The sequence below is a fragment of the Chanos chanos genome, chromosome 15 (assembly GCF_902362185.1).
Source record: "Chanos chanos chromosome 15, fChaCha1.1, whole genome shotgun sequence".
NCBI lineage: Eukaryota > Metazoa > Chordata > Actinopteri > Gonorynchiformes > Chanidae > Chanos > Chanos chanos.
Genome location: NC_044509.1, coordinates 17,471,221 through 17,481,220, shown reverse-complemented (window position 1 = coordinate 17,481,220; position 10,000 = coordinate 17,471,221). Strand labels below are relative to the sequence as shown.

Here is a 10,000-nt window from a genome sequence, read left to right as displayed (position 1 = left end):
TCTGTGTCTCTAACAGGAGCTCTGTGATTCTGTGTGATTCTCTGTGATCCTCTGTGTCTCTAACAGGAGCTCTGTGATGACCCGCACCTGTTTGTTGATGGGATCAGCGCCCACGACCTGCACCAGGGGCAGCTGGGAAACTGCTGGTTTGTGGCGGCTTGTTCCAGCCTGGCATCCCGAGAATCCCTTTGGCAGAAAGTAAGAATGTGTATGAGTGCGTGTGTGTGTGTGTGTGTGTTGGCCAGGACTTTCCACTGTCCGCATATTCCACAGATATTCATTGAGTGAATGAATGAATGAATGAATGAATGTTTTCATATTTGACGTGAAATGAAATGTTTGTGTAGATGTGTCTTTTTGTCTCTGTCTGTCAGTTGATTGTATTAGTGCATCAGTGTTTGTTTCAGTGTGTGCGTGAGTGTGTGTGTGTGTGTTTGTATGTTTGTATCAGTGTGTTTGTGTGTGTGTGAGATTCTCTCATGAGTCCAGTGTGAGTCTCTTGTGCTGTGTTAGAGAGAGTGAACCTGAGGGATTCTTTTGGAGCTGTTGGCTTGATTAAGAGCCATTAACAGAATGAAGGTCAAAGAGGGAAAAATGGAGCTCACCAGTGGCATCATTACCCCGACTCCTCCTCCACCTGCAATCACGCTCATTTAGCCAGCCCTCCTCCGCAACCGCCTGGAGGATCAGGGGGTTACCATGGCAGCCAGTCAGTGCAGACGGACAGTGTTTTAGGACGCTTGCAAACTAAATAAACGTAGAACTCGGGGAAATGTGACCTGTGTTTGTTTCTGCTCCGCCCTCCCCTCCCACACTTATAATGGTCCTCTCTCTCCTCCTCTGTCTGTCTGCCAGACTCCTCTTTCTCCATCTCTGTCTGTCAAACTCCTCTCTCTCTCTCTCTCTCTCTCTCTCTCTCTCTCCTCTTCTCCTGAGAGTGAAGAGTGGGCCATTTGCATTTCCTCTCCCATAGAAACCAAAGGTTATCCTGGGTTGGCAGATGTTGATGACTTTCTTACTGCAGCTCCACTCTCTCTGTTACATTCCCTCCTCTCTCTCTCTCTCTCTCTCTCCCTCCCTCTTCTTCCTTCTCTCCCTCTCCCTCTCTCTCTTTTTCTCCCTCTCCGTCTCTCTGTCTCCCTGTGGTCTATGATGCTGTTGTGGGTAGTTTCCTGACTGGGTCAGGTGATGATGGATGGGGGAATGTGAGCCAGTGCCTGTGAACCTCTCTCTCACCCACCCATGGCAAACAGCCATGCCCCCACCCACCCCCCCTTTTCCAACTGTATAGTGGACATGTGAGGGAAATGAAAACACACACTAAAACAAAGAACTTGATGCATTTATTTATTCAAATTCTATAGAAGAGATGCTGACAAGAATGTTTTCGCTCAAGAATAAATAAAAAGAAGAAAACAAAATGATTTGATAATTTGATTTAAGTCATTTTAATTCATTTTAATTGCATCTGCTTTCTCAGAGATATATAAATACAATTTTTGTAATTATTTTTAATTCAAAATCCTTTCACAGGCTATAAATCTGTAAATAAATGTATGTATGTATTTATTTATTTATTTACTTATACATATATATATATATTTATATATAAATCGTTTATTCATATTCACTCTTCAGTATCTTGAATATCTAGTAAGAATTTACGACAACATACGTATGCATTTCATTAAAATGACCATATGTCAAGAAAACAGCTCAATAGTAAAAAGATCTTATTTGTGTAACTGCTCATTGAAGAGCTCTACAGAAATTACACACTAGAACTTTGACAAGAAAGTGTAATGTTTTATCAAGCATCTTCATCTGAATTTGAGTGGAACATTCTGGAAAGCCTTGCTATGTGCGCGTGACTGGCGTAGTTTACTGAGATAGTTTACCCAGGCCCTGTGTTTACGCCAGGACATTTTGTTCTCCTATTTCTTGTTAGCTGAGGGAGCAAGGCGCAGCCGCTCGCTCAAGTTTTTAGCACCTACATCTTTAATTATCGTGTCTGGGAAATGAGTTTGCAGTGCTAGTGGGCGATGGTGATCATTCAGAAAAAAGTGCTGACAGCAGAGAGAGAGAGAGTGGGAGAGAGGATGTTTTTTGACACCCTACACTCATGGGAAGAGAGGTGTTGACCTCTTCGCTCCCTCAAGCACTCTGTCTAACACCCTCACTGTTTGGCAGTCTCAAATACTATAGAACAGTCGACGGTCTCTGGACTGCAACCTTCCTCAAAAGCAAACAGGAAATACATCACCTTACGCACCTTGGCCAGTTCTGCTATCCTCTCACCGAACTCCTGGGCGTCTGCCTCGTAGCAGTGGACAGGGGCCTGAGGGTCGTCTTCCGGATGCTTCCAGAACAGACCGGGGGGCTCCAGGAGCTGGCGGGTCATGAGGTTGGTCAGGTCAGGCGTCCAGAGTTGCGAGGTGCCGATGATTGACAGGCGGCCAGGACCGGACAGGTGGACCGACCAGTGGCTGAAGCTCAGGGACTGCTGGGAGAAGTCCAGACGGTACACGGCCTCGTTGGGTTTGAGGAGACGCTCCCCCTCCTGCCGTTTCTGCCCCCGCTGCTGTAGCGACTGCACCCGCAGGCGCATGACCTCCGTCAGCTCCGTGTCGGGGCGGAAGCGTGTCTCCATAGCAGAAGCCACAAACACGGTTCTGTTAAAACACAAGAAGTTGGACAAATGCAGTAATGTCCTTTGATTCTGGTCCCTCCCTGTTCTACGGTTTAGCTCTGTTTTCTATCGTTTGTGATCTTCTTTGGAGAGGTCTTGTGCTGAATATATGTGTTCAGCAGTTTGCTCTCACTCGCGCACACACACACACACACACACACACAGAGAACTGTAAAGCGTCCTTATGTCGCAGAGAGATTGTTTGTGTCCAGGTGACTCGTTGCTCAAGGCGACAGAGACGCTGCTTTGATGTGGGAGGCTGTGAGGCAGGGCCTACCCTCAGGTCACTGGGGAAATGTGTGTTTGCTGTGTGTACATTTATTACACATTCACTCCCACTGCCTGTTTGGACCCTTTAAAGACGGGACCAGGAGTGTGGAGTTCAGTGCCACTGAGGGAGGTAACAGAGAACTCTTAAAAGCGTGTGTCTTTGGAGAGAGAGAGACAGAGAGACATCCTTTTCTGGAGAGAGAGTGTCGCGTCCTTTCAGGATCACAGTTTTGTGCCTCTGCGATGGTAACAGACCTTCTCCTACTGGAACAATTACCCCAGCGCCATGCCTGGAATCTAATCTTTGCAGTCTCTCAGGAACAGAGTCAAGCCGAAACAGACTGAAGTCCCCTGCATAGCAACAGCCACCCCCTCTGCTCACAACAGCGGTTGTTATCATTCAGTAAATTGCTATCTTGGATTTCAGAATTAAAGGGAAGAGAGGCTCTGTTCCATACTTCATAGTGTTCCAAACAAACCCGACCAGCACTTCTCTTCTCTGTGTCTCTGAGGAGATGAGTTCAGCTATGATTAAAGGGGAGTCACCATTGACAGGGCTTCTCAGATACCAGTCCTGCTCATTTTCGTGGCTAGGTGCCCGTGCTTAACTCTCAGGAAAAGACACAGTAATAAATCAGATTTGAACCCTTTAATCTGAAACCAGCTGCGTAAATGGGGGTTGACACAGCATGCCGTGAAAGGCGTGATTTGAGAAGGTGCTGACGCATGTATCTGAACTCCATTCTAAATCACCTTCCTCTCGCTCTGCTGTAGGTTATTCCTGACTGGAGGGAACAGGAGTGGGATCCGGAAAAGCCCGACTCCTATGCTGGAATCTTCCACTTCCGTTTCTGGCGCTTTGGTGAGTGGGTGGATGTGGTAATTGATGACCGGCTGCCAACGGTGGACAACCAGCTGGTCTACTGCCACTCCAATGACAGCAATGAATTCTGGAGTGCCCTGGTTGAAAAAGCATATGCCAAGTAAGCGCTTTGGCCAGCGTGTTTTGTAGCCAATAGGTGATCTAGGCAATACTGAAGTAGGTTTTGTGCTCAAGCCTTACTTTCTGACTGTGTGTCTCTTCTGCAGAGTGTATGGTTGCTATGAAGCTCTGGATGGCGGCAACACAGCTGATGCTCTGGTGGATTTCACTGGTGGTGTGTCAGAGCCTGTGGACCTGTTGGAGGGACAATTTGCCCAAGATGAGGTCGCCCGGAACCAGCTGTTTGAAAGAGTTCTGAAGGTCCACAACCGCGATGGACTCATCAGCTGTTCCATCAGGGTAAGAAAACAGTGCTCAGATGAAAGCAACAAAAAAGAGTCATAAAGCCCTCCCCCCATAGTATCCATCAATGGACTTACAAAAACAAAAGTGAGTGTTTTTTTAATAATATATGTCTGTTATCTCCATCTCATATGGCTCATGGAGAACCAATGGGAGGTTTTCTGTTCTGGTTTTTAGCGGCATTATCATACTATGCAAGGTCAAGTTCAAGCGCAAGTTTTTTATTGTTTTTTATTGGTCACATACACAATGTCAAGACAATGGCAGCAAAATGTTTTCCCGCTGTGCCCCCCCCCCCCAATTTGTGCAAGAATATACATACAATATACATACATACATACAATATACATACATACATACATACAATATACATATAGTGCAAAAAGTTTTAGAAAGTGACCAGAGGTAGTAAGAGACATCATATAAGCACACAATGTAAAAATGTATAAATATAATATAAATAAGTGTATTATGTATTATATATGTCTTATGTGTATGTATATATTATTATGTATATGTTAAACAGTGTAATGTAATATAAATAATATACATATAAATGAATGAGTAATGTAATGTAATAATACATGTAATGCAAACATAATATAATATAATATAATATAATATAATATAATATAATATAATATAATATAATTTAATATAAGCATGCACTTATAACCATACATGTAGTTCATGCTTACATTTATATTATATTACAGCGTCATAATTCTGTGTGTCTGTGTGCATTTAAAAAACTCCTCCCTCCATCCTATATTTCATCCATCCATCCACCCATCCATCCATCCTTCCATTCTTCTGTCATCTTTGACCTATGACCTGGAGTGGGCTTGGGACTTGGCCTTGATGTGCTTTGTCAAGTTTGATGACGTTATTCCGGAATTTTGAATAAAATGAAAAACTACATTTTTGCCCAGGCAACCACAGTGGAGGACATAGAGGCACGGCTGGACTGCGGGTTGGTGAAAGGACACGCTTACGCAGTGACGGACGTGAGGAAGGTCCGTCTGGGCCACGGACTGCTCGCCTTCTTCAAGTCAGAGAAGCTTCACATGATCCGCATGAGAAACCCCTGGGGTGAGAAAGAGTGGAGTGGACCGTGGAGTGACAGGTAACTGCCCTCTTCTGGCTTGGAGGACTTATAGCACTTAGTGGACACATGCTGTAAAGGGTACAGTAGTTAAAAAAATCATAGCATTTTGACAGGGAAGAAGGACAGAGTCTATCGGACTCTGTTAATGTGTTTCATACACTGGTTTAGGAATACTCATGCCTGGCCATCTTTATCACTGTAGTGACTGTTTCAGACAATCAGCAAGCACCTGTTGGTGCCAGTTTGCCTTAGACTGACTGCTGAATTATGAAGCTGTTCTTTGGTTAGAGAGACCACTGCAGTGTGAATTCAGTCCACTGCAGAGAGAGAAGATCCAGGTCCTCTCTCGTAACCCCTCTCACCCTTAGTTTACCCTCACACTGGAACTATAACGTATATGAAAAAACATTCAAATTTCACTGTAGTGCATATAATGCAATACAGAACTTCAGCTTAATTGTACATTGACCATTTTCCTCTCCCTTTCCCCTGGAGACAGTTTCAGTCTAAATAACAGAGTCTATTCTTGTCTCTCTGTGCCGTGAAATTGAGATATCAGGCCAGGCAGGGGGGTGTAAAATTGGGAGTTGCTGAGGTGGAAAGAAGGAGGTTTTCAGAATGTTTAGACATCCTCTTCCGCTGCGACTTTCGATAACCATGCTTGTTTCAAGACGAACAACATCAACACACCAATAAAACACAGTGCTACACACACTTCAACAAAGCTTGCAGGATGAAACTGAAAAAAATGTAAATGAATTGAAGAGATGCTGTATATTTACCTGTGTGTTTCATCAGTCTCTATTTAAGAGCTCTCCTCTCAAACAAAAGTTTTTTATTTAGAGTTTAATGAGAAATATTCTAGACTCTGCTTTTTTAGTGCTGTGAAATGTTTTCGCTCTCTCTCTTTTCCTCTTCGTGCTTTCACTCAGTGATGAATCCGTATGTTGTATTCTGTTCGTAGCTCTGAAGAGTGGAAAAAAGTGAGTAAGAGTGAGAGGGAGAAGCTGGGGGTCACGGTGCAGGATGACGGAGAGTTCTGGTGAGGGTCACTCCATCACGTCTCAGAATTACTCTACACTTCTCTGTCTTCCTCCCAATTCCCTCACACACTGGTGCCCAACATGAACCTACACAAGCCTAAAGGTTTACTCCGCACGAATCCCAGCCGTCCGCACGAATCCCAGCCGTCTGCACGAATCCCAGCCGTCTGCATGAGTCGCCCGACTTTAACCACTCTTCTGTCGACTGCACTGAGCTGTTTTACAGTTTCAGTGGGAATCAGCAGGACTGTTCATTTTTGTCCATACTGGACCATAATGCCTGTGGCCAAACTAATCGAGGCCTTGGTTAAATAAATGCCTGAACTCTGTGAAACTCTGGGAAGCAGTTGTCTCACACTCTGACCCTCTTGCACCCCCCCAGGATGACCTTTGACGATTTCTGTCAGTATTTCACTGACCTGATCCTTTGTCGGCTGATCAACACCTCCTACCTGAGCATCCATAAGACCTGGGAGGAGGAGGTGATGAGAGGCTCTTGGGTACACCGTGACGACCCGCTCCGCAACCGCGCCGGAGGCTGCATCAACCACAAAGCCACCTTCCTACAGAACCCTCAGGTGTGCAGTGTGTGTGTGCGTGTGTGTGTGTGCGTGTGTGTGTGTGTGTGTGTGAGTGAGTGTGTGTATGTGTAGTGTGTGAGTGAGTGTACATCCATGTGTAACACTGTTGTGAATTCATGTATGAATGAGTGTAGGGGTCTCAAAATTTCTCTCTCTGTCCCTCTGCCCCCCCTCTCTCTGTCTCTCTCTCTGTGTTTCTGTCTCTCTCTCTCTCTCTCTGTCTCTCTCTCTCTCTCTCTCTCTCTCTGTCTCTCTCTCTTTTTCCCTTACTGTCTCTCTATCTCTCTCTCTGTCTGTCTCTCTCTTTCTGGCTTACTGTCTCGCTATCTCTCTCTTCCTGTCTCTCTGTCTCTCTCGCTCTCTCTCTCTCTCTCTCTCTCTGTCTCTCTCTCTTTCTCCCTTACTGTCTCTCTATCTCTCTCTCTCCAGTATGTGTTTGATGTGAGGAAGGTGGAGGATGAGGTTCTGATCTGTTTGCAGCAGAAAGAAAGAAGAGCTACACCCAAAGAGGGCAAAGGAGAGAACCTGGCTATTGGCTTTGACATCCATCGGGTAATTACATGTACACACACATGGACACACAACATCCGGCATCTACACTACGTTAATAGAGACACACCTTATGGCCTGATCTCTGTACAGTGACCTTATGGTCTGATCTCTGTACAGTGACTTTATAGCCTGATCTCTGTACAGTGACCTTATAGCCTGATCTCTGTACAGTGATCTTATGGCCTGATCTCTGTACAGTGAAGGTATAGGGATAAAGACTGGGATGATCCTGAGAGAATACAACAAAATACTATTTGTGTTTGAGTTTTATTATTGTTATTATTATTATTATTATTGTTATTATTATTATTATTATTATTATTAATAATAATAATAATAATAATAACAACCATAATAATGATAATTATAAAGTTGATTAACATACAGTCCAGTGTTGCCATGGTTCGCTTCCAACTGAAGAAAAAAGGAAATTATCATCACTTGTAATATGTACTCCAATTCACTAGGTGGAGCTAAACAGAAAGTACCGCATGCACACAGCCCAGCAGAAAGTAGCAGGCTCTATCTACATCAATTCCCGCTGCGTCTTCCTTCGAAAAGAGCTGAAGGAGGGTCGTTATGTCATCATTCCTACGACCTTTGACCCTGCTCAGCAAGGCGAATTTCTTCTTCGTGTCTTCACTGATGTGCCTTCAGACTGCAAGTGAGCCAGCATCCCTCCCTCCATCCCTCCCTCCCTCTCCCATCCATCTTTTCATCTTGATACATTATATATAACTGGTATGTTTTTGGGCACCCTGTTCCTGCACTCTCTGCGCCTTTCAACGGCTCATTTCTTGTCTCAATATATCATGAGTCTAAAATCAAAGTTCTCCAAACCTTCTCACTAAGCTTGCCTGAACCTGCTTCAATCTAATCATTCAACCGTTGGGTCAGGGGATCAGACTCAATATTGAAGGAAATGAGTAAATGTATGAATTGACTCAAAGTCAAGGTGTGATATTGTCTTAATCACCTCATGTTACAACTTCCATTCACCACTCTCCTCACCAGCTCCATTAAACACTCTCCTCACCAGCTCCATTAAACACTCTCCTCACCAGCTCCACTAAACACTCTCCTCAGCAGCTCCATCAAACACTCTCCTCACCAGCTCCATTAAACACTCTCCTCACCAGCTCCATCAAACACTCTCCTCACCAGCTCCATCAAACACTCTCCTCACCAGCTCCACTAAACACTCTCCTCACCAGCTCCATTAAACACTCTCCTCACCAGCTCCATTAAACACTCTCCTCACCAGCTCCATTAAACACTCTCCTCACCGGCTCCATTAAACACTCTCCTCACCAGCTCCGTTAAACACTCTCCTCACCATCCCCGTTAAACAGTCTCCTCACCAGCCCCATTAAACACTCTCCTCACCAGCTCCATTAAACACTCTCCTCACCAGCTCCATTAAACACTCTCCTCACCAGCTCCACTAAACACTCTCCTCACCAGCTCCATTAAACACTCTCCTCCTGGAGTCTTTGGTCGTAATGTACACTGATCTCCTCCCTTTCCATGTCTGTGTTCCCACAGAGAGCTGACCCTGGATGAGCCTCCCCAGACGTGCTGGACTGGAATATGTGGATATCCCCAGCTGGTCACGCAAGTCCATGTCGTGAGTGCTGAGGGTCTCCAGGGTCAGGACTCTAATGGAGGTAAGCAGGAGACTGCCCGCACCTCCTGAGTCACTACAGGAGCTGAACAGTGAAGACCTCCTGGTACCCTCAGTTTACTCCTGGATCCATGGTTTCTTTGACTGACCGGTGCCTGATTCAGTTCTCTTCAGTGTTCCCTTTCCGTGTGACCCTGCTCTATTAATTAACAGGAGAAATGGTAGTTTTGATGAGAACACTGTTGTTTATTCATGTGATAGTTTGGTTTTGCTCCAACACGCTCTGTTCTGTTCGAAATTTAATAATGTTAATAGACAAGGACACAAGGTAAAGGAAGAGCGCTGGCACCGAATCCAGTCGCTCATATACTAAAGATACTCATTTAATCTCAGTCTGCTTCAGTGGGAATTTAAGATTTCATACCTGACGCTTTCAGTTCGTTTGGTAGAAGATTAATAGATGCTGTCACTGAGCTTGATTAATTTCGGTTTGCGACTCCTTTTCATTTACTCTCTCTGAATCCCTCTGCGATGTCCTTTCTCTCATATTAATCACAGTTTCCAATTCCTCACCCATCAGAGGTCCACTGGATTCAGTCATTTCACATACTCCATCTACCTCGCTCCTTCTGCTCTGTGTTTATGGCTTAACTTGACATGCATGTGACTGAAATATCTGTGAAACTCTCGATTGTACGTAGAGCTGCACTACCTGATCTCCCACAGGAAGAGGGATGACTTCAGTACAGGAGGTACCTGACTGTAGTCACCACTATCACACCTTCCCCAGTCCTATCAGAAAAAAAAAAACAGGTTTTCCAACTTGCTAACAGTTAGCTATCTGGCTA

General features: G+C 44.8%; 2 protein-coding genes across 2 annotated transcripts in view; one reads left to right on the top strand and one right to left on the bottom strand.

Annotated features, from left to right (window-relative positions):
• LOC115828640 (calpain-5-like) overlaps positions 1–10,000 on the top strand; it is a 15,886-nt gene that overhangs the window by 4,746 nt on the left and 1,140 nt on the right. The window contains exons 2-10 of the mRNA XM_030792696.1: positions 67–198; positions 3,734–3,942; positions 4,049–4,241; positions 5,177–5,370; positions 6,317–6,394; positions 6,778–6,973; positions 7,406–7,528; positions 7,996–8,192; positions 9,074–9,195. Coding sequence (XP_030648556.1) covers positions 67–198; positions 3,734–3,942; positions 4,049–4,241; positions 5,177–5,370; positions 6,317–6,394; positions 6,778–6,973; positions 7,406–7,528; positions 7,996–8,192; positions 9,074–9,195 — 1,444 coding nt within the window. The remainder of the gene's footprint in view (positions 1–66; positions 199–3,733; positions 3,943–4,048; positions 4,242–5,176; positions 5,371–6,316; positions 6,395–6,777; positions 6,974–7,405; positions 7,529–7,995; positions 8,193–9,073; positions 9,196–10,000) is intronic.
• On the bottom strand, positions 2,177–3,247 carry LOC115828794 (olfactory marker protein-like). Its single transcript, XM_030792889.1, has 2 exons — positions 3,237–3,247; positions 2,177–2,672 (listed from the first exon to the last, which is right to left on the bottom strand). Exons 1-2 carry the CDS (start codon positions 3,245–3,247, stop codon positions 2,177–2,179), a joined length of 507 nt encoding a protein of 168 aa, XP_030648749.1.